The following is a 23,262-nucleotide window of genomic DNA, read 5'->3' as shown; positions in this document are numbered from 1 at the left end:
TTCCTCATTACATGAAGCGAACATTTACACCTGTCAACTGAAAGGAATTTAATGGGATTGAAGTGAGCAACTGTTTTCACCTGTGTAAATGAAAAGGAAATCTGTTATTATCTGTTTATAAATCTCTCCCAGTTTGATTATTGTGTGACACACATTAAGAGCGGAGCAGGTAAATGTTCGTTTAATTAGATAAAGCATTGTTACAGACAAAAAGGTTGTAAACGTTCAAGAAAAACACGAGTTGACAAAGGCCGGCGTGCTTTAGCTCCGTGGCTCACGTCGCCTCTGCCTGCAGTCTCCTCCTTTTTTAGCAGAAATGACAGTGAATTCAAACCGTGATGTGGTGGGACTGGTCGAGCTCTGCGGTCCTAAATCTCCTAAAAAGTGACCGTCTCCCTGGAAACTGGACTTGCGCTTGGGAACTACACAAATGCGTCTCTCTCTGACACTTTTGTCGGGGTCGTCTGGGAAATCTTTGAGATCTTGGAGCTGCTGGAGAGTCTTGAGCCCATGTAAGTTCCGTACAGTCTGGATGGTCTGTAGTATCCACTGTACAGGCCCCTGGTGCGAGGGTACATGTACGTGCCTCCCCCATTTGCATATACAACCTGACTGTGAGACCACAAACAGGCCAAAGTTATTAACACTTTAAAATAATCACTTCCAGAAACAAAGAAGTGTGTAGGTGGGTCAATGAAGGTACCTTTCACGGCGTAGAACATAGCAGACCGTCACAGCGTAAAACACAGCCCCCAAAAAGATGAGGAAACATCCCACCAATCCCAGAAATATGGGAGGACCAAGGTCATACCTGGAATCAAGTCATTTTAAGAACAATCACATTTTTATTTAAGGGCTGATATTTTCCGGAACTATAATTCTTTGTGGGAGTATCGTGGTGGGGTGTGTACCGTAACACTCCCGGCCCAACACTTGGGGCAAAGGTTGTCCTGGCGATCCTGTTGATGTATAAACAGTAGCCAGCAATATTGGATATACCTGGGTGGTGAGGTATCGTCCATTCAGAGAGGAAAATGAAGGCAAAACACATTTATTCATTTAGGAGCCACACTCACCTCCTACGAAATGAAGCACGGCTCCAGCAAAAACGAGCTTGTCCTTAAGTTTTTCCGCTCCGCCAATATACGTGCACTCCATCCCGATAAAGCAAAGCACCACGGCGAAGAAGCCAAGAGTTATCCCACACATGAGCAGTCCACGGACACCCTGGACAAAAGCTACGGGATAACAGGAAGCTCTAAAGTATCGCTACCAACAGTACACTGAATACACTGGAACATTTTTATAGTTTTATATTTATATTTATATTCATATTCTATTTTTAATTTATTCTAATTTATTTCTTATTTTATTCTATTTTTATTATCTTTAATAGGTTTAATGGGGTGTAATGGTGGTGGGAAATGTTGTACAGTGCTGTATGTTTCTTTGGAGATGCTAATTTCCCTGATGGACACCCCCTAAAGGGATCAATAAAGTACTCTTGAATCTTGAATCTTGAATACACGTTTAAAAAACTTGTCCTACTTTCAACTTCTTTAACAAAATCAAATCTGATGTGTCAATAATGGCATAAAGATTTCTCACCCTATTTACAATTAAAAATGGAAGTTGGACCAAACACACACACACACACACACACACACACACACACACACACAGAATGCGATGGTTATCTGTACTTGGTTCTAGGTTCTTACGTGTTACAGCCCAGAGCACAGGGAAGTCTCTACAGTTGGTGACGGCGGTAGAGTCGGTGAAACAGTCCTTCCACAGGTTGGACCAGTACCAGGCCACCTTGATGATAAAAGAACCTCCTTGTCCTCCTAGTTGTGTGATCCTCCAGTAGTCCATGGCTATGGTACACAGCACAAACACCCATCCCAGCGATGTGAGCAGGAAGCCAAAAATTTGGATCAGACGTTTCCTCATTTCTGAAGCTGCTGGGTTCTCTGTGGTGCGACGTGTGCTGTGCTGTGCGTCTGTCTTGGTGTCATCGTGCGCCACCTGTGTTGACGGGAACTTTGAGATGTTTACTGTAAACCCTCTGGAGTGTGCTGCCCTCATTGAGTCATCCTCTCCACCTCTGTCATATTCCAGTTTCATCAACAACCGATCCATCCCAAAGGACGGAGAACAAAGGTTTAAAACCGACGGGACACTAGAATAAAACAAGACCGTGGGACGCGCTTTGCAAAGTTCATTTTATTTGCACCTCTTTCCCTTCTGCTTATAATCTGTTAAGTTGCAAATTAGCTTTTTACAGAATTAAAGTTAATGATTACGTCATAGAAGACAAGAGAATCCACGTTCGACACAGCTTTAAATATTGTCATTACAGATTAACAACATGTGCTGGTTACTTGCAGTTAAAAGTACAACCAACAAAGGATGTCTTACAAAATACTGTATCAAAAAGGACATCTAGAAAAGACAACATGAAGATATTGAAGAAGGTATCGAAGATTTAGACTAGCAAGATCCATTAGGGTGCTTTAATCCTGGAACATATCTGTAATATTTGATGTGAAAAAACAAAAATGGGAAAACCAAGTAAACCATAATACAACAATAAGAAAGACATGTAAATATTAAAAGCCCTAAACCTGAAAGACGCCAGCAGAACGTAGTGCTGTTGGAGAGAAAGTGCTACCATTTAACTGTGCGCACGTCTGCACCACAACGCTCACACGTATGCGCTCTTATCAAAATGCTGCATCTTGGAGGCGTCGCTGTATTCTGGAGGTGGTCTCTGGTTCACGGACTTGGCCTGAGCTCTCGGGTAGGAGGAGACGTGAGAGTGTGAGGCAGCACCTTTGTAGATATATTTAGTCTGCCTGTGGCTTTAAAGAGGCAGAACACACACAGAACAGTAAGCAGGGGGGGTTCAAAGCAACAAAGGCTTCTAATTTGCTGCTACAGACCTTTTCGTGCCTGCGATTGAGAAGCACAACATGGAGCCCCCGAGAATGCAGAGAAGAGAACCGGCCCAGCCGATGAACAGGGCAGCTCCCAGCTCATACCTGCAAACAGCCACAGCTGAGGAACGGAGTAAAAACGGAGCAAAAATGTTCTTTTCCAGTTGCTTTCTTCTTACTTCTGTGCCACATACAACGGGTCAAAGAACTCTGAGGTGATCTGGTGCGCGTAGAGGGAGCAGGCTGACAGTGAGCACAGGCCTACGCAGGAGAGGAAGGAGCAATTCGGTCAGAACTGGGAGATCACAAGGATGCCTCACTTTCCAAAAGGCTAACAATAAAAGAGCACTCACCACTCAGGATGAAGTTGACACCAGCGAAACAGGCGATCCTGCCTTTGCTCCTGTCGCTTCCTCCAATTTTAGTGCATTTCATTCCAACCAGAGCGAATATAGAGCCAAAAAACCCCAAACAGATGGCTGCGATCATCAGTCCCCTGCATGCTTGGATGTAGCCTGCAAACACCAAGAGAGCCGTCAAAGGGAACGGTTGTAGTCTCCACCCTCCGCACGGCCAACGGAGCGGTGACCTTATGACCGATTTACACATAAAGGATCCAAATGCAATTTGTCCCGACTGGGCCTAATTGTTTTCAGGCCCGTTGAGCTTAGCGTGGTGAGTGTCCTTGGAGGAAATCTGTCATTCAGATGTGATATTAAGACAAATATTACCTTGAAAGTTAACCCCTGAGACTAGTCAGCCGTGGGAGAAAGTGCCCGAGGTTACCAGTAAATCTCCCTAATCGCTTTCAAGCTCTGAGAACTGAAGCTAAACATTGACACAGTTGAAGGTAAAGGGTTGATTCCTGGATGTGGTTTAGGGCTCCGGGATATCAATTTGTGAATCCCCGAGCAAAAGAAACCCTCTATGAATGAACAGGTGCACCAGAAACTCAAGAAGGAACCTTAAAAACATCAAACAAATTCGAGGTAACAGAACGGAACTCAAGCGAGATCATCATTGAATAACAGCCGCTGACCATCCAGCGCCAGCATCGAGGCGAAGTCTTTGCAGTTGGACACGCCAGTTGAATCAGTGACACAGGCCTTCCACAGGTTGGACCAGTAGGTCGCCGTAGTGATGACCGTCCCATCCAGCGAGGACACTTTCCAGTAGTCCGTCGGCAGAGTGGAGGACACCAGCACCCAGCCCACAGTGCTAAGAATGAACGCCAAGATCTCCTGATACATCTCGCAGCGCGGATTCGGCTGGGCGGCGACCCGGTGTAGAGATCCGAGGTTGAGGCTACCCTGGTTGGTAAGACTTGTTGGAAATGTAGCCGGGCGCTGCCCTACTAACTTTAATGAATAGGCTGTGATTGATAGTTAATGTATCGTGGACTGCGCTATTCTGTAGGGAGGAGTTTTCTTAAACATCAACCGATGACCAATGGACTGCGAGTGCGTCTGCCACCCCCGCTTTGGTCTACCGCGTCATAGATGATGGGGGACGTGTGAATGAGGTTTAGTGTCGCAGCCCGGCTCGGGCCGCTTTTCTGGTGATGTCATCAGAGATTTCAGGATCTGCTTTGTCATTGAGAAATAACATGCAAACGATGTCTAAGGAACTTGCTGTTTGTCTGTCTGAAAATATAAAGCAAAGGCTTTGCAACTGTTCTGTTCGCTCGCTTCATTTTAACTCTCTTCGAAGAAAAACAGGACCCAGTAAAAGATGATGATAACAAACAGCCACATTCATTTATTTAACAGCAGCGAAGGATACAGTCATTTGTCCATATTGTAAAAGCATGGATATGACAAATTAGATGTACAAAGTGTATGAAGTAGTTTATTTTATTTAACATTAATGTTGAAGGACAATGATACTGTTGTGTCCTATTTTCTTTATGATTCTGCACAAAATAGAGAATCAACTACGTTCCCTTAGCTTACAGGAGACACCTTTTTGTGAACATGGTGTGGTCCTAGCTCAGTGTGGTCCTTAACTGTGCTTACATCACATTTACCTACAGACTCACCTTTGACAAATTACATAGATGTTCCTGTTATTTTGCATTTGTTTTTAGATATGTCTGTCAGCATGGTGCTGATGCAGTGCAGGACACACACTACGCTGCATTATTCACCTATATTTAAAAAGTGCTTTATAAGTGATGTTTCTGTAACCCTGCAGAGGAATGCTGACACGCACGCACACGCAATAAATCAGAGCGCCATCAGGTGGAACCGCTGCAGAGAGGTTGGAGTTTATGGGCATCGCACTGCTGCCACCATCAGGCCAAAGTGGGAATTACAAAACACTTAGTTCTCCTTTATAAAGTAATTATTTCTGGAATAACAGCTAAGTTTTAAAGTGAATGTGTAAATTCAGTTATTTAGTTTTAAACTTAGCATTTTATTTTAAATACTGTGATTGGGAAATAATACAAATAGACCAGTTAGAGTTTATTTTGGAAAGTATTGGTTATTTTCTGCAGGAAAAAGGATGAAATAAAACAATAAATTAAGTGATGATGATAAATGAAACATCACGTGACGTCAAGCGTCATTTTGTATATTTGCTCTCTGCCTCACTCACTTTCGACAGCTTCCATGACTAAGACTTGGTATAATATTCCAACAAAAGGTTACATATTTGCTACTGTTAACTTGTGAACCATAATGTAGACCAAAAATTATTCTTAGAGATATTCTATCCTAGGGAAATAAAACCTTTTACATTGGCTTTTATGTTGACAAGCTATCATCTTTGTAAAGGAAACAACATAATTTAGAAAACTTTAAAAAACACTAATGCCTGTTGTTATTTTAGAAGCAACCATTTGAAACTCTAAAAGACAAAATTTGATATTTTCAATTATAGTCTTAAGCAACTTCACTCATGACATTGTCTCTCCATTTCAATATAAAACATTTTTGACTAGTTTCATGTATGACTTATTTAATAAACTAGAACATCATTGATACTACAGTGAAGATGTTTTGAGCATTCCTGAACACATTTCTATGCTGAAATACTGAATGTTTTGATGCTATTTTTTTTTTAAATTGCACTTTCTCCTTTCTTAACACTTCACACATTTGTGTGATGATGGCGGATTTGTTGCCTTTTTCTTTACACCACATTGTCGTACAACAAATATGGGATCAGCCATGTTCTCAGTCTTCTGTGCTAACGTGACAGATGTATCAGCCATCAATCTGAGTTTTCTGAGAGAACTTAACTTACCTTCCAGCTTCAGGATGGTGTGATGAGGTCTGCAATGCAAAGCTCCAATAGCATTTCCAGCACAGTTGTTCCACAAACCCTGGAGAACCCAGGTGGCGGTGATGACCGAGGATGCCCGACTGGTAGCCCTCCATTCATTGGACACCGTAGCGCCGATGGTCGCACCCAAACCAGCCAGGCCGCTAACAAAAGCCACGATCTGGAGGCCTGACATTTGGATATTCCCAATTTTTTTGGAGATTTCTTTTAATGGTAAGAAATAAAAATTGCTGCAGGCTGTCAAATTACACTGTGGACATGTGTTTCACTGTGATGATTTACAGACGGAAGATCATGCATGGTGGGGATGGTGGTGTCTCACAGCGGAGGCGCACAGGAAGCGCGAGCTGGCTGTTAGTCATTAAATCTCACCCCATTGCATCCAAAGTGCCCTCAGTTTTGGTCTAAAAATAAGAACAAGTACTGTATTAACGCCTAAAACAACAGAGGAGTAATCAGTGATCTCAAAAAAACAACACACATCATAGCAAAGTCCACTCATGGCTCCTATTACTGCTCACAATATTTAGCAAGGCAGCGACTAATGATTGCCAGCTCGTATGTGAACGTGTGAAGTGAAGAAAGTTCAAAATAACCTGTGAAAGAAACAGTGCATGCAGTATAAATAAAAAAGGATAGGAAATAGAATAGTCCTCAGTAGGGGGGGGGGGGGGGGGGGGGGGGGCGATTATGCTATGTGCCAGAAAGACAGTTTTCACTACTTTTGGTCAGTTAAAAGGGTTAAAAAAAAAATCACACCATTTTGTATATCTACTGTCAGTTATTAACACATTTAAGTCAAATTTGAATATATAGTGTTAAAGGTCATTGTATCACAAAAGGTCATTGGGATAAAGTGCTGTGTATTTTTCCCTAATAATAATAATAATAATAATAATAATAATAATAAGAATAATAATAGTTAAATTGATCCTTTCAGAAGTAAAGACAAAAAACAACAACAACAAACAAACAACATACAAACAGGAAACTTAGATTAAGAACTGTTGCAGCTGGATTAAATCAAACAATGTACTCACTGTACCAAAGTTAACGGGTCACCAGTGTGAAATGTGACAGCTAAAATCCCCAAAGTATAAACACGCTGAAGAGAATTTTGAACTCTAAATCCTTACTTTGTATGTTTGTTTTTTTAAATTTTTAAACGCTAATTTACCCTCAGCATGCTTTGGTCCCCGAACAGTCATTAGACATTAATAATCATGATACAATAATCATAAGTAATATACATCGATCTCCATATTTGAATTTGAGTTAATTAGTTAACTAATTACCTAAATAAACTGATCAGTGTGTTCCTCATTTTTGAATTCGCCAGGATTATTTATAGCGTGAACGCGCGCACGCTCCTCGTGGCCAGCGTCGCTGGAAACTTGTCAGCCAATCAGCGTAGCGGGTGGGCGGGCCTTGGGCGGCTCACCTGACAGCCGGGGCTGTTGACATCAATCGTCCTCATGTCCTCAGTGTCGCTGAGGGTTCTCTTGACGACCCTCACGGTTTACAGCAGCTGACCTTCCAGGGTTTATCGAGTCCCCCTGCAGAGGCTCCAGAGAAAGAAGCCAGGTTCCTGTTACAGTTTCCAGGGGAATGGAAGCTCTGCGGAAGGAGGGGAAGGATAATCCGTCGGCCTCTGCTAATCTGCTCTCCAAGATTTTCTTCTGGTAAGAGGAAGAGTGACAGCCGTGTGTGACAGTGGCTGAGTGGAGGGCTCTCCTGTCTGGCACCTCTCTACACAGGCTCCATCACAGATAATGACCATATATGCACAGTAGCTAGCTCCCATGCACTCCTGCTCCTTTGTCTGTCTTATAGTCAAACTTCTGCACTGAGTTGTCCATTAATCATTATATACAGAAATGAAACACAACTGAGTTGAATCAGCAGTCAAAATCTTTTTTTATATTTGTTGTGTGTTGTGTTGCTGAGTTCAGCTTGTTTGCATAAATAAGGAAGCAGTGAATGAGGCTTTATTGGATGTAAACAAGTGTGCTGATGCTAAGGCTTTCTCCCTGTGTGGATGCTAGCTGGCTGAATCCCTTGTTCAGACTGGGCTACAAGAGGAAGCTGGAGGAAGATGACATGTATAAGGTTCTCCCCGAGGACGCATCAGCCAGACTTGGAGAGGAGCTGCAGGGGTAAGCTGAGTGAGAACTGGTCATGTGAGTTATTGTGTAGTTTACCAAAATCAAATCTTTTGAGTTGGTGACGGCTAATTATAGTCACACAAAAATGAGGACTTTATTCCCCTAATAAGCAGCCAAACTCCTCATCCACGTTTTCGTTCTTTTCTGTCCCCGCACCCCCAGCGCCGTCCACCCTCTCCACCTTCTTTTCAGGAAAGTTGTTGTCAGTCTTGACTCTGAACTTGACCTTAAAATTATATTTAGCGCTGCCATGAGGAGCAGGCAGCCTGTGCCTCACACACAGCTAATCCCAGCACGTCTCGCTGTGGTTGACACGTTACGGGGCGAGCTTACAATTGTTGCTTGGCTCAAACACAGAGTGTGTAGGGCTGAACTGGATTAATCCACGTCCTGTTCCTGGTTTTCACAGGAACTAATAGCAGTGTTGTTGGCACCTTCTGCCTGGACTGAATACCAGCCATGTTTTAAAACTACTCTCTGCTATTTGTCTGCCTGGGCGCTGCATCTGTAGTGTTCTCCAACTCATGGCGACCTCCTCACAGGTACTGGGACAGAGAGCTGCAGCAGGCAGCGAAAGATCTGCGCTCACCTGAACTCGCCAAAGTTCTGGTTCAGTGTTTCTGGAGACCGTACTCCCTCATCGGAGCGTACATGCTTGTAGAGGTACTGAGCTTCGGTGGCTCTTCACAATGAAGTGTTGCTTAGAGGCATCGCTCCCCTCTGTGACTGCTTTGATTTTCCTCATTAGGAAATCATCAAGATCATTCAGCCGGTGCTGCTTGGGCAGATCATCTGGTTCTTCGAGAGTTACGGCTCCACCGGCACAGCTCGGGTCCACGACGCCTACATGTGCGCTGCAGGCATCTCGGTGTTGACGTTCGCCCTCACTGTCCTTCACCATCTCTATTTCTACCACGTCCAGCGGGTCGGGATGAAGATCCGCGTGGCCCTGTGTCACATGATCTATCGGAAGGTGAACCCGCGGGTGCTTCCTGCTGTTGTGGCGTTTCTGTGTTATGTTGGGTTTTAATGTGTGACGCCTTTGTTTTTATGAAGGCTCTTTGTCTGAACAGCAGAGCGTTTGCCCAGACGACCACTGGACAGATCGTCAACCTCCTGTCCAACGACGTCAACAGATTTGATGAGGTAATCGTCTGGCATGGTTCAAGGTTGCCATCAGCAGATCCATTTACCTGACCCCTTAAAAAGTCACCGTTTTCCTACAGGTCACCTTATATTTGCACTTTTTGTGGATTAGCCCTCTACAAGTAGCCACTGTCATAATATTGCTGCTGTACGTGATTGGACCATCATGCCTTGCGGGAATGTCCGTCCTGTTCATTCTGATGCCTGTACAGACTGTTTTTGGACGTCTGTTCTCCACTCTGAGGTTTGTCTTCCATCTCCGGTTTTAGCCTTTTCTCCATTTGCCACTCTCACTTCCTGCTGTTTCAGGGCCGAAACGGCGGTTCTGACGGACGACAGAATCCGCACCATGAATGAAGTCATCTCCGGGATCCGGGTGATAAAGATGTACGGCTGGGAGAAGCCGTTTGCTGCGCTGGTCAATGAGGTCAGAAGGTAGATCCATTTTCACTGTCCATTCTTGCAGATTTGCACTGATGTGATGTAAAAGTTGATGAACAGAACAAACAAAACATTGATTCTGAACTCTCGGACCCTTTAGCCAAGCAGCGAGTCCTTTCACTGGCTGCATTTCCTTGTTCTCAGACTGGAAATTTCCAAGATCTTGAAAAGCTCCTACCTGCGAGGACTGAACATGGCCTCCTTCTTTGTGGCCAGCAAGATCATCATCTTCATCACCGTCTGCGTCTACGTGCTGACGGGAAATGAGCTGTCTGCCGGCACAGTCTTCATGGCCATCTGTCTGTACGGAGCCGTCAGACTCACCATCACTCTCTTCTTCCCCTTCGCCATCGAGAAGCTCTCAGAGTCTCTGATCAGCATCAGGAGGATTAAAGTGAGTGTGTCAGAGTGTGTAAGCATGTCCAGGTGGTTTGTTATTGATGGTAATTGAAATGTTCAATGTCAATTGTCAGAATTTTCTCCTGCTGGATGAGGTTGATCCTCAGCATCAAGGGCTTCCTGTGGCAGAGAAGAAAGACTGTATGGTGACCATTCAGGATTTATCGTGCTACTGGGACATGGTGAGACAGGCTGAGTTTTCTTTTTCCTAGATTGGATACCGTATGATATTCCTTAATGCCGAAGCTCGCCGGAAAAGTGGTGAGTCAAGAAGCCAAAGACGTTTGTTTTCTACAGATGCTTGAAGCTCCAACTTTACAGAATGTGTCACTATCAGTGAAATCAGAGCAGCTTGTGGCCGTAATTGGACCCGTTGGTGCTGGAAAGGTCTGTTCTCATGTACATTCCTAAATTGTTACTGCAGATATCTAAAATAGCTCGAGCACAATTCCTGTTTTATTATTTTAGGCAGAACCGCCCCTTCAATTGTGATAAGGAACATCACCTATGATACCTTAATGCAAAGATTCTTTCCATGTTTTTCTGTGTTTTCCCATCAAGTCGTCTCTGCTCAGTGCTATACTGGGTGAGCTGAGTCAGGCGGCTGGTGCTGTGAAGGTCAAAGGTGAGCTGACTTACACTTCCCAGCAGCCTTGGATTTTCCCTGGAACGATTCGAAGCAACATCCTTTTCGGCAAACCACTCAACCCTCTGATTTACAGCCGAGTTCTGAAGGCCTGCGCCCTCAAGAGAGTAGGGCTCGTGCCTTTTGCTGGTACTTTACTGCATGTTGAGGTGTGACTGACTGGTACAGGCTGTATTTAAACCCCGATCAGGACATGGAACTGTTGCCAGGTGGCGATTTGACAATGGTTGGTGACAGAGGAGCTAATCTCAGCGGAGGGCAGAAGGCAAGAGTCAGCTTAGCAAGGTGTGCTGGCTAACTGTGCAGCATTAGCTTCCTTTGTTGTCATGCGAGGGAGATAAACACTGCATTGGTGCCTTCAGAGCCGTCTATCAGGATGCAGACATCTACCTGCTGGACGATCCTCTCAGCGCCGTGGACGCCGAGGTGGGACGACATCTCTTTGAACAGTGAGGCGCTTTTTTTCCCATGGAGAAAATTGTGTTTTCGTTTTCAAGGGTGTGAGCGATTGCTTTTTCTCCAGGTGTATTTGTGGAGTGTTGAAGAAGAAGCCTCGTATCCTGGTGACTCACCAGCTCCAGTATCTGAAGGCTGCAGATGAAATTGTTGTCTTAAAGGAGGTATTCCTGTATGTTTCTGTGTATATGTGTGTTTATTGGTGTTGCTAAGGCCTTTCTTTGTCCAAATGAATGAAAACACCTATTTGTGCAAATTGTTGTCCATTGAATGTCAATCTTACAGATGCTAGCCTCACTCTCTCTGGTTATTAGGGTCACATGGTGGCACGGGGGACCTACAGTGAATTGCAGGGCTCTGGACTCGATTTTACCTCATTGCTCAAGGAGGAGGAGGGACAAGAGGAGGAGAAGCAGGACCCCAGCACCGTCTCTGTGTGCCGTGGTCACCATGACAACTCGGTGTCATCTCTGTCGTCCCTTTCATCCTCCCAGCACTCTTTATTTGATGTTGGAGAATCTCAGGCAGTGGTTGGTATATTTGAAATCCTAAAATGATCAAATTTCAAGTCTGCTTCAATAGAAATAACACGGAATATATGTCACAATATTGTTATGTGGTAACTTGGTCACTAGAGGGCGGAAGTGACTAAGGTTTTCTCTGCTGCTCATTAACTCCGGATGGCTGTCATTTACTGGAGTGTCTATCTTTAGGTAGTGCATCCACCAGAAGAAGAAAGCCGCTCAGAGGGAAACATCAGCCTGCATCTGTATGTCAAGTATTTCAGAGCAGGCGCTAACTTCCTGGTTCTCTTGATCCTGATTTGTATCAATGCACTAGCACATGTGAGTGTTGTTACTTTTATGTGAAAGGTGTGTTTTCCTTTTTGGTTTAAAATACCAGATGGCTTATGTGCAGATGTTGTTCTGATGCGTTTACTTGTCTAATTCCTTTTTTTTCTTTTTTAGATTGCATTTGTGCTGCAGGACTGGTGGCTTGCTTATTGGTGAGGAAACCAATTTGCTTCTAATATTGTTTCATTTGTCTTCTCGCAAAAAGAGAAGACAAATCTTTGCAAAAAAAATAAAACAAAAAAATAAGCAGGTCTTAACAGAACTATTTACTTAGACTGCAAATGGTTGCTGCATGAATAGAAATCTGGTTGCACCAAACTTTTTCTTTGCTATTATGCACAGTGACCTTGCACATGAGACCAGTGTGGTTTGTACGGTGTCTTCCTGCAGGAGCTTTCTTTTATTGTTGTGTTTATTTCTCCTTGTGTATTTGTGGCTTTTTTGTGGGTGATTTGCAGGGCCTCTGAACAGAAGCGCGTCAATGTGACAGAGCACTTCAATAGCAGCTTCCCTCAGCAGCTGGACCTTGACCTGTACCTAGGTGTTTACGCAGGTGAACCTTGCCGAGGGCATGTTTCTTTTTGTGTACTATCGAGCCTCTGAATGTGTCAGCCAGTTCTTTGGCTGTGGCCCAAGGCCTTCAAGGCTCAGTGTATGTGTACATGGGTCTCAGGTGTACAGGGAGATAGCAGCCCCTTTCTACTTCTCTGCTGTTGAATTGTTCTGATTTTGTCCCTGTGAGTCCAAGCCTCTTCATCGTTTCAGGCTGTGTATTCACTGCCATATATCAGCATTTGTGACCAAAGAGCGAGAGAAAGAGAGAGAGAGAGAGAGAGAGAGAGAGAGAGAAAACATCACTGAAGGAAAATCTTAAGTGGAAGTTATCTCCTTTTGTGCATCATTCACTATGCTTAATAAGAGTCCCTTTAATGCATGGGTGACCTTGGATTGAAGGCACAAGGATGGCATTATAGTGTGCTGATGGAGTTTTTTTCTGTTCTTTTGTCAGGTTTAACAGCTACTTCTGTTGTATTTGGATTCCTTCGTTGTTTGCTCTTCTTCAACGTCCTTGTGAACTCGGCTCAAAATCTACACGACAGCATGTTCAACGCCATCCTGCAGACCCCAGTTCAGTTTTTTGACGTCAACCCTATCGGTAAGTTGGGTCTGCTTCTCGACAGGCTTGCATTTGAGCAGGTGGTTAATGATGATGAAGAGGACGCTCTGTTGGTAGGCTTGAAGAGGTTGTTGTTCTAATATCCCGCCACTAGAGCGCAGACTGCTACTTAGCTTTTCCAGTTTTGAAGCCTTGCAGCCGGCCACATGCTCCCCTCTCATGTCTGCACATTTTCAAAATGGGTCTATGTGCTGAAAAACGGGTTTATATATTTACATATTATTGGACTATTTCAAATTTTCAAATTCACTTTTTAGTTGCAGGATTTTATTTTATTTTTTAGAAGTAAATTTAATTGTCTCTGAAAAGTGGATTGTTGGGTGTAAAGCCGGTGTTAACAAATCAGTCAAAATGTGATATGGGTTGAGACACTATTCACACATTCTAAATAGTGAAATCATTTAAAGGAGTTTGTTCATTTTTATTGTGTGTCTGTACAAAAGCCAACCAGTCGCGGTGCATAAATGCAGTTTACACTAAATCTTAGACAATGTTGTTTGGATCCCAGAACTGTCGATGCAGCGATGATTGCCTTGCATGAGTATGATTCGATTATTTAATTGGGTTCCTACAGTGATGCAGACGGGTCACAAGAGAGGGCAGATAGACCTGATTTTAACCTTTTCTCAAGAGGACGGCTGTTATAAAATATTTGTGTTAAAGAGTTCAATTTTAAAAAAGTTGTTAAGATCTTTTGATTTCATCCTGAAGATTTTTTTGTAGTAATGAACTTTAATTATGGGTGATAATGTTGTTGCAATCTGTCATTCATCTCCAAAGGCAACTGTCATGTGGCCCACTTTGATAACTTTTAATTTTTCTGGAGCATTGTTCACCTGTCGGAAGATAATTACTCCGTCTAATCTCTTCATAGTGACATGCATGTAAGACACAATCAGCTCGGCTGGGAATTCTCAACAAGAAGGGAACTTGTATCAGTATAATGAGTTTTAACAAGCCGGTAAAACAAATCTAAGTATGATTCGAGGGTGTTCGGGAGCGCGTTGTTTCCTCTGACATTAAATGTGGGTGTTGCGACAAAGCTCTCCTTTGCAAAGCTGCTCTCAGACAAACACCACGGATTTTAATCTTTGCTTTTTGTTTTTCCTGCCGTCTTTATGTCACGCTTCGGACTACCTGGCAGATTATCTGGGTGCGCCTTGCCCGGTGATCTGTGCACAGGAGCAGGACAAACACTTTGAATAATGTAATGATCTGTTTAATCGTGCGGCAAAGAAGCGACTTAACACACTCGGCTATCTGATTGCTATCAGTTATCGTGGTATGACCAGTCCAGCCATTGCAACGTGGCCGTCGGGCTGGCAAATGTGGCCGTGTGTCTGACTGCATTTTGCTGTGAAATTAATCAGTGATTTTTTTTTTTTTTTTTGCAACAGAAAACAGCTCCTCTCTACCTTATTTTTGCCATCACTTCTTTCACAGCTGCGTACACACACACTGCACTGCCATAAGTGGGAGTAATTTGTAAGTGTGTGTTGTTAAGGATTTGACATCTGTTTACATGTGTAAGTGATAGGTGCACCGCTGCTGAACAGGCCCACTGTTTGGTAGCTGTCCATGGACTTAAAGGTTACCATTTCAAGCATCGCTGCACAAAGGTCTTATTTGTTATTCTGTGAATGTGGTTTTTAACAATCGAGTACAGCAGAGGTGACGGGTTATTGATGGAAAGGCACTGTGGCTGTTTGTGAACAGCCTCTAAATGTGTTGAATCTTGTTCCTTTGTCATCTATTTGTCTACTAAAATAGTTGTTTTTTTTTAGGTTATACAGATTTGATTCTAATAAAATAATTTGATATGTTTTATGATATTTAGATCTTGGTAGAACTTAAATGCAATTGGGCCGATTTTGCCTCTAAAATTGCTGTTTGATTTGTAAAACATTCTTTTATTAATCGCCTTTAATTTTAGCAGTGTGGACAGTGTTATTGCAGCCATTCATCCAGACGCGATCCCGTTAAAGCGGCACAGACAGCGCCGGATGCGTTGAGCTGATGGTGATCCCTGTAATTTAGTGTCATTGAGTGGTTTAATCCCCTCAGAGACTGCAGGCCAGGGCTTCTGCTCATCAGCACAGTCGAGGAGGACACACACCCGCACATCTACAGTCCCCCCCCCCCCCTTCCCCCCACACACACATCAACGTACCGTCGGAGGCCGTGCGACTGTAAGGCGTCACTCAGTTTCTGTCGATGCAGGAAACATTAGATCTTCTGTCACCGGTGATGTGAGGGTCTAATTGCATCTATGGGGTCAATGTTTTGAATGTCTGTATTTCAGGCCTAGGATGCAAGCGTGTTTAGAGTGAAGTGGAGAAACTAGTGAAGACAGGACGATGATATCGAGGTGTGTAAATTGAATGTGGAGATGCAGCCTTATGTGTGTGTGTGCAGGATGGCTGATAGGGCCCCCCCTCACTCGGCACTTCCACTATTTAATTGCATGAAAGGGAAGGAGAGGAGATTGCAGGAGCCTGGCGGTGCGAGCGAAGAGAATGGATTTAGAATGTATTAGTATTGGCAGCAAGGCGCCGGCGGTGGGAGGCTGTCCCAGGCCCGTGGGCCCTTCATGGAAGTGCAGGTGAGCTGTACCACCTCCAGCCTCAGCAGCTCCCCCTCCTCACCCCGGTGTTCCTTCAGTATCGCGCTTGCTTCACTGAAAGGCCCTGCGACTGCACTGGGCCCACACGTGGTGCGACTCTCAGTCGTCCCGTTATCTTGATGTTTACAGGGAACAGCGATTTGCCACACATCTTGCTCAAGCCAGACCCCACTGTTCCACTTCTTTAGGAGTGATTTGGGGCCCTGCTCACCTCATATCTCCGCCCATGGGGCCACCTTGGTCGGCGGCGCTTGATAATTTCAGAACCTGGAAAAGTGGTACAAATCACCCCTGGAGTCTAAAACCATGAGAAATTGACTGATACTAATGCTGCTGATATCCTGAGACACCCATACCCTCCGCCACACAATAGGTGATATTGTTGACAGCCGCCCGTTGTGATTGAAGGCATTGTCCCTCGCCGATCTTACCTCATAGACATTTCCATGAAGTGAACGTCTTTGTGTAACTGCATCGCTGTAATGTATCCCCTGTATAGTGTGTGCAGGATGGAGCAGGGTCTCTACTTTATCCCCTCTGAAACTCTGTTAACTGAGCCGCTTGTCTAACAGCTGATAGCTGACTGATGTTCTCTGCTCTATCACCCTCCGAGCACAGTATGATGTAACCCAGAGAAATCTATCCTCTCCTTATTGGCATTGTTCATAAGATATGCATGAATTTAGGTCATCTATGGCTTAGACAGTGAAATTACATAAAATATTATTGGATCTTCTGCAAACACCATTTGACAAGTACCCCCCTCCCATCCCCAGACTAAAGCAGCAGTATAGAGTAGGAGCTTTACCCCCGTGCTTGAACCCTCCCCTCGGGATGTCTGTATGCTAAAGGAGCACTCACACTGTGAATAAGATTAGTCTGCCTCCAAGTGTACAACATGCTTATGCCACTTGACTTTGAATCAGTGCTGATTTGGAGCATTGCTGGGTTGTTGTGGGGAATAATGCTCTGGCGGGGTTTATGCAATGGCTGTTATGGGGAGCCCGGCCTCGTCTGCATGCATGTTTTTAGGCGGGAGCGGCATTTTGGATAAAGCTGTAAGCTGCTTACGGCCGTGGAGAGAGGTGATTACAGGGCCCACCTCCACTGGGCTGACGGGGAGGCTGGGAGGCAACTTTAAGGTCAGTGGTGCCACGGCTCCACCATGCCTCCAGCGTGCCATTCCGCCACATGCTGCCAGCATGTCAGTCGGCTGTTTCCTCTCTCGGCCCTGTGCCAAATTCCATCTTGATTCCCGATATATTCAGTGCGTCCGTAAGCTCATTTATGTACCGGTGTGGTTAGGTTTACTTTATCACGTGTCATACCAGGAAATATTCTTGTTGTTTAGTGATGTGTCAATGAATTTCTGAGGAAACATTGGGATATTATTTTGCGGGTGCTTTGACACACTGTGTATACAGCACACAAAAGCTTCTTGGGCTTATTTCTCCTGAGTTGAGCCCAGTTCTAGTGCCAATACTGACACTATAATGTCACTATTGAGTCTGAAAGTTTCCTACAGGGACAGAGATAGAGAGGTTTTCTCAGTTGCCTGCCTTTAGGTAGTATTTATTGTGGGGATTTGCTATCACTGACCCTGCAGTAAACAGTGTGCAAAAGCAGCTGGAGTGTAATCTTATGTGCCATGGGATCGGGACAGGGGAGAAGAATCGCAAAAAGGGTGACAATAAAAAACTGCTGCAGCAACCTGCAGAGCAGCAGCCAAAATAAGAGACACCTGAGCAGATCTGAGGCGACTCAGTTAATGTCACAGACACTGAGTGTCGAGGCTGAAAGGAATGCAGATGCTGTTGTCCTTTTATTTCCACATAAAGAGCTTTTCCTGGTGTGCCACAGAAAGAGTTGGAGAGGCTTTATCAAGTAATGATTCATTAAGTGTAGTTTTTTTTTGTATTATTATCTGATCATGTTACAGTTATGGCACCTTTTCTTTTAGAGTAGAAGTGCCATAGTTGACAATTCTTGAATGGCCTGATGAATGAGAATATTGTCTTTTGTGTGAATGCAGAAGCGTTCTCTCATGCTACAGAAAAAGTCTGTCCCTTTAATCTCTCACTTTTTTATTTGTTCAGTTTGTATTAAGAATATGACTGGGAGATGCGACCTTGGGTCACGCCATGATTTTTGATATAAATAACATAAACATAACATAATAAATTTCCTCAGAGTGTTTATTTAATATTCATATATTCGGGGATTCACGTTTTTTTTCTAAATTTTCTATAGACCTTGACATCAAAACTGCAAACTATGAAAAATCTGAGGACTTGAGCTTTTGGTACTTAATTATCAGACCTGGATTGACTGAAGCAGTGTGTATTGAAGAGTACGAATGTACTTATAAATTCAGAAAAACAAAATGAATTTACTGTAAAACCCGTACATCTTAATGTATATCTGATTATAAATATATGGGGTGTCATTATGCAATAATGCAAAAATTAATGCAAAATTGTGCCACTGAGGGGATTCTATCTGAGATTTAATCTTTTCTCTTGTGCTATTTTCAAGGAAGGATCCTCAACAGGTTTTCAAAGGACATTGGTTACCTGGACTCTCTGCTCCCATGGTCGTTTGTGGACTTTATCCAGGTGAGTCTCACCTCGACAGGTTTGGTCGCTAGAGCTGCAGCATGGGAAGGCCATTTCATGCCTGGCTAAACCTGCTTTGTGGTCTGGGTCCCCTAATCTGGAAACAATTACTGTAGGATTACCTGCCAGCGCAGCCCAGCGCCTGCACAGATTTAATAAAAGTGTGCACAGGCTGAGGGTGTGGCTCCCTCAGTGTGACACAACAGAAGCCGCATGTGGAGACTAAGCAAGTGATTGGGAGAGAGAACGCTACCAAACAGGAAATAAAGGCCAGGGGATGACAATATGGAGGAGAAGAGCAGAGGGGCGGGTGAACAAGGATGATGTTTTGAATAGCAAAGGCAAGATGCGGTGAGCAGCAGGCGTACGATGTGTTTGTGGAAATGGAAGTGGGTTATGGCGGGGGGGAGTTCCAGGAGAGGGACTTGCCCAACATAATGCAATTCCCCTAATGATTTCCCATCCTATATAACTGGTAGCCAACGGCCACCCTGGTGCAAAAGCAGGTCGAGTTACCAAATGCCACCCTACTGCCGAGACAGCCATCTCTCACGAAAGCCTACGGAGAAGAGGCTCATGCACCTAGCGCCACAAAGAAGGGAATGTTCGCCACACAATTCGAGGTAGAGGAGCAGGCGTGGTTCTTTGGTTTGGGCCAGAGAATAGAACAAAGGCGCACTGAAAATGAATCCCCTGTCCACAATGCCTGAGTGATGTTTGTGGCAGATACCCATCTCACAGTAGACAAAAGCCATCTTAAATGCTAAACGCACAAAAGATCATATGTACAAAAGCTTTTTGTCTTCTATAGTTTCCCTCATTTTGATAATGAGCTGAATGGACTAAAATAACTTTGTGGAAGCTCCGTCTGTGAAACGGTAAAACTCACAGGAGAGAAAACGGTTTATTTGCTTTACCTGCTTTTATAGTGAAATGCAGGACTAAGTACGATGTTCTGCGTGGCAGCATCTAAAATTAGTGGCAGGGGTCCAAATGTGTCATGTTTCTGATGTATTGCATTGTAAAGTGCCTATTTATTCTGATAACTGACAATGATGGCATCCTTTGGACAAAAGCCTTTAGTTTGTGTTTTATTCTGCAGGTGTCTTTCATGAAGAGCACTTTAATGCTTTCAGGAAGGAAGATTTTCACTCTTTTTATCAAAGTATTAGCCATGCAGAAAAGCTGCTGATCCCGACTATTGTTGCTCATTGGCAGAGGGACATTTCCCCATAGTCATTGTTTAAACGGTTGTCAGGGGGGAATAAAGTGAAACTTCATAAACAATACCCTAACTGGTTTATCTCTCTCTATGGGGAGAGGGCGCTTCTGTGTGGGGATTTGCACCAGAGCCTCCCCATTATAGTGGAGTAAGCACTTCACAGCGCCTCACACACTGCCCCCATACTTGCCTAACAAGGAGATTCCCTGGAGCTAGTGGAACCTGGTTACACCCCAGACTCCAGGTCTTGTTTAGGAGTAATTTTGTGTATGGGGAAATAGGCTCCTTTTCTCACCTCTTTTATGGTCATGGGACAATGTCAGAAATGGCAATTAAAAACACCTCAGGGTTTAGGGACTGTCAGCTTTTGTGTCGACTTGACCTTTAAATCCTGGGTTGCCTCTGTTTTCAGAAAGAGGTGGGGGAGGCCAAAACAATGACTGGTGAGTGCGAGGCCTTTCAGCATAGGATTTTGTCTGAAGGCTCTTGACCAAGTCGTACCCCGAACTGTGGGGTCCACATTCAGGGCTCTTCCTAATCATCCACCCCTACCTCTCTCTGTCAGCGCCAGGACATCAGTGAAAGTTACAGAGGGATTGCACCTACAGCCTGTGTAGACGGTGAGGGAAACGGGACGTAAATATATTCTGTATGCATTTAAAAAAAGAAGCACACAAAGTGAGAGCGAGGACGGCTATTGTGCAGAAACACGGGCAGGTGGACGGTCGTGAGGGTCCGTACATTGTGGCACATTGTGTTTCAGGTCTTTTCAGCGGCTTTGTGGGATATGAGAACTGCTGACGTAATGCTGAAAGCTGTAGGATGGGATTTCACCGGCTTTCTCTGCTCCTTTACCATGCCGGTGACTGAAGGATTGAAGAATGCTTTGGCTCCAGGCGCTGCACAAGTTATCCTGAGAAACAGAGGAGCCAGTCCTGTGTGAAAATATATAGGCTGCCCTGCAAATCCCTCTGGAACATTGTTTATGGCAGTGCCGTTAACTTCTACTCAGGCAACCGCATTGTGTTATGGGCACATTTGTTTATAGGGTTGCTCAACTGACCGCTCTGCAATACCACGGATGGTCATTTGATGCGAGCACTGGCCAGCAAAAGCTTCCAGTGCGCGTATGCCTGGTCTCCCAGGACGCTGCGGTTCAACACCTCGGCAGCTCCGACTCAGACGTACGTGCCTGGGAACTTACATAACATACAGCCCGTTATATTCTCTGGTCTCACCTTGTGTCAGTATAATGAAGATATTCAAGTCTGTGCTTTCTTGGAATGACTTTTGTGTTTGTGATTAGCTTTTTGTGTAGTTTTGGAGATGCTTTAGTATTGTTTACAAGAGGATGAAGGGGTGGAAAGGAAGGACTGAAGTGATTTATAGGAGAAAGAGAAGGTGTGTGTGTGTGGATGTGTGTGTGAGAGAGGCCGCATTTCAAAGCCTTTCTCTTATTTCCAAAACGGGGTTGGAAATCAGCAGCTTGACTGAGCCCAAATAAGTGACTTCTTTTACCTTTTCACGGCACACAAAGGCCTAATCCTAGGACTACTTGAACCACCAATGTAGACAGCGACTGAGACCACCACAGTATGTGTCAGACCCTCCTCACCACACACAAAACACATTGACTGCAGCTTTATGAAGTGAAAATGGGCCAGAAAGGGAAAATGTGAAGGAGGTGTCCACAGTCATTTCTCCCAAAGAAAAGCCACAGCATCTGGGCATTTAATGGTAAAATAAAGCCCAAAGACAGGGCAGAATAGATTGGGTCACTCACATTGTTCCAGAGCCTGAGTGGAACAGCCCTGTTTTGTTCCGGTACCACTGACCTTTGCGACTTATTGCGCCGCTCTGTCACGGAGGAGTGTGGAGTGAAGACAAAAATTCCAGCGATGACAGAGGATGGCTTTTCTTCTCCCTGCTTTCCTCGCGCTTCCTGTTTTGTTTGCGTTTTTTTCCCAGTGGCAGATATTGTGCACTGTCAGTAAATAAAGGGAGGATGAAAAATTGGCTGTAAAAGGCACCACTGATTCCCTGTGGCCGGAAAGATAGTTAATTAAAGGCAAGTGTTTATTTTTCTGCTGTGGAACAACGGTCGCTATCATTGCTGAACACAAATATAGCAATTAACTTCAATTTTCTGCATTTATTTGAACATCAAAGTGCTGATTTAATCGTCGACAAAATAAAGTAATTAGGGCCAGCAATGATCTCAATGGTCTTTGGACACTGTACTGCTCCCAGTTTGCCTGAATGGCTGAATCACATGCGTGCAGTAGCTTTCTTTTCTTGCTAAAGAGCAATTAGCGCTAATTCTTTATTTAAACAGTTTGTGTACAAAGCCTTTCATCCTTTTATCCACTTTTATGTGCAGTGGGATATGGCTTTGGGAGTTTTCTCTTCCTGTGTGGTTTCATAGAAGATATGGATGTGGTGCATGCTCGTACGGTCACTTATCTGAGACATCTCGTGTGCAGTGTGGGTGGGGGCCCGTGGTGTTCCCGATGCTGACAAGATAAGCGCCAGACCACGCAAATGGATGACATCAAACGCAGCCTTGGCGACATCGGGCCCTAGGGAGCAGGAGGAGGCAAGACTCCTATCTAAGGATTCCTGTTCCTCTGCTGTCAATGCAGATGACCCCACTGTCAGATAAGCTTGCCTTGGACCTACTTGGGATGAAACGGGTCCAATTAGTCTTTAAATGACCCCTGTCAGCAAACATGAATGAGCAGTTTGGCTCCCAAATCAGCACCAGGCAGGCAAACAAAAAGCATTTTTGCTAAGACATTTGTTCAGTCAATATTTGATCCCCCATAACATGCAGTAATGGCTCATGTAGCACCATCTCACGTTGCAGTCTGGTAGCCTTCCATCAAGGCTCAGATTGAAACTTATGTAGTGTGAAATTCTTGGGATCAGTTGTGCTCAGCAGCTTCCCCTCGCTGTTTGATTGTGTGGGCTCCACCACAGTTATGGTTTGACTAGTAAAACCCTCTTATCAGAACTGCAAATGGAATTGAGTAGCTTTTCATCATAGAAGTAGACTGAAAGTGATCATGCTTAAATGTGTGTTTAAGTGGCAGATAACATCCGTAATTAAGGTGCTAAATTGAATTTTCATCTCTCTTGGCTAGTCTGAGGCCACTGAAGGTAAGAGTATGATCCTAATCTCCCCATTTTTGGAGTCATCTCTTTGGGACGTGTCTAATTTCAGGGTGTGGGGTTCCAGATTTGTCCATTGAATATGAACTACTCGCAAAGTATACATTTGAGATATCAGGA

The 23,262-nt window shown here is 44.3% G+C and overlaps 3 protein-coding genes and 1 long non-coding RNA gene across 7 annotated transcripts in view; 2 read left to right on the top strand and 2 right to left on the bottom strand.

Annotated features, from left to right (window-relative positions):
• Positions 1-163: 163 nt before the first annotated feature.
• Positions 164-2,153, bottom strand: cldn10l2 (claudin 10-like 2). The gene is made up of 5 exons (XM_003961884.3): positions 1,722-2,153; positions 1,077-1,238; positions 912-999; positions 704-811; positions 164-612 (listed from the first exon to the last, which is right to left on the bottom strand). Exons 1-5 carry the CDS (start codon positions 2,140-2,142, stop codon positions 423-425), a joined length of 969 nt encoding a protein of 322 aa, XP_003961933.1. The 5' UTR covers positions 2,143-2,153; the 3' UTR covers positions 164-422.
• Positions 2,154-2,211: 58 nt separating this feature from the next.
• On the bottom strand, positions 2,212-6,615 carry LOC101063270 (claudin-10). 2 transcript variants are annotated; one of them, XM_029849467.1, is made up of 5 exons: positions 6,189-6,615; positions 3,293-3,454; positions 3,119-3,200; positions 2,946-3,044; positions 2,212-2,864 (listed from the first exon to the last, which is right to left on the bottom strand). In XM_029849467.1, the coding sequence occupies exons 1-5, from the start codon at positions 6,400-6,402 to the stop codon at positions 2,708-2,710; spliced, it is 714 nt and encodes a 237-aa protein (XP_029705327.1). In that variant the 5' UTR covers positions 6,403-6,615; the 3' UTR covers positions 2,212-2,707. The 2 variants fall into 2 exon arrangements, with proteins under 2 accessions (XP_029705327.1, XP_011607556.2); XM_011609254.2 differs by lacking the exon at positions 6,189-6,615 and adding an exon at positions 3,979-4,362.
• Positions 3,457-4,613, top strand: LOC115252948 (uncharacterized). Its single transcript, XR_003891247.1, has 2 exons — positions 3,457-4,256; positions 4,356-4,613. It is a non-coding gene; the product is annotated as an uncharacterized lncRNA (long non-coding RNA).
• A 1,033-nt stretch (positions 6,616-7,648) lies between the features above and the next one.
• LOC101077613 (multidrug resistance-associated protein 4) overlaps positions 7,649-23,262 on the top strand; it is a 28,681-nt gene continuing 13,067 nt past the window's right edge. For 2 of the 3 annotated variants that reach the window (XR_003890952.1, XM_029848227.1), the window contains exons 1-20: positions 7,649-7,909; positions 8,273-8,383; positions 8,935-9,055; positions 9,141-9,365; positions 9,449-9,538; positions 9,619-9,782; positions 9,848-9,973; positions 10,124-10,373; positions 10,453-10,560; positions 10,676-10,765; positions 10,940-11,131; positions 11,215-11,309; positions 11,387-11,473; positions 11,548-11,644; positions 11,795-12,010; positions 12,194-12,325; positions 12,449-12,486; positions 12,793-12,887; positions 13,344-13,490; positions 18,670-18,749. Coding sequence is in view for 2 of the 3 variants with exons in the window: in XM_029848227.1 (XP_029704087.1) it covers positions 7,836-7,909; positions 8,273-8,383; positions 8,935-9,055; positions 9,141-9,365; positions 9,449-9,538; positions 9,619-9,782; positions 9,848-9,973; positions 10,124-10,373; positions 10,453-10,560; positions 10,676-10,765; positions 10,940-11,131; positions 11,215-11,309; positions 11,387-11,473; positions 11,548-11,644; positions 11,795-12,010; positions 12,194-12,325; positions 12,449-12,486; positions 12,793-12,887; positions 13,344-13,490; positions 18,670-18,749 (2,538 nt within the window). In the remaining variant the exon portion in view is untranslated. The remainder of the gene's footprint in view (positions 7,910-8,272; positions 8,384-8,934; positions 9,056-9,140; positions 9,366-9,448; positions 9,539-9,618; positions 9,783-9,847; positions 9,974-10,123; positions 10,374-10,452; positions 10,561-10,675; positions 10,766-10,939; positions 11,132-11,214; positions 11,310-11,386; positions 11,474-11,547; positions 11,645-11,794; positions 12,011-12,193; positions 12,326-12,448; positions 12,487-12,792; positions 12,888-13,343; positions 13,491-18,669; positions 18,750-23,262) is intronic. The other variant, XM_029848233.1, reaches the window with a different exon arrangement.

This window comes from Takifugu rubripes, chromosome 1 (genome assembly GCF_901000725.2).
Source record: "Takifugu rubripes chromosome 1, fTakRub1.2, whole genome shotgun sequence".
NCBI lineage: Eukaryota > Metazoa > Chordata > Actinopteri > Tetraodontiformes > Tetraodontidae > Takifugu > Takifugu rubripes.
This window is presented reverse-complemented; position numbering and strand designations above follow the sequence as displayed.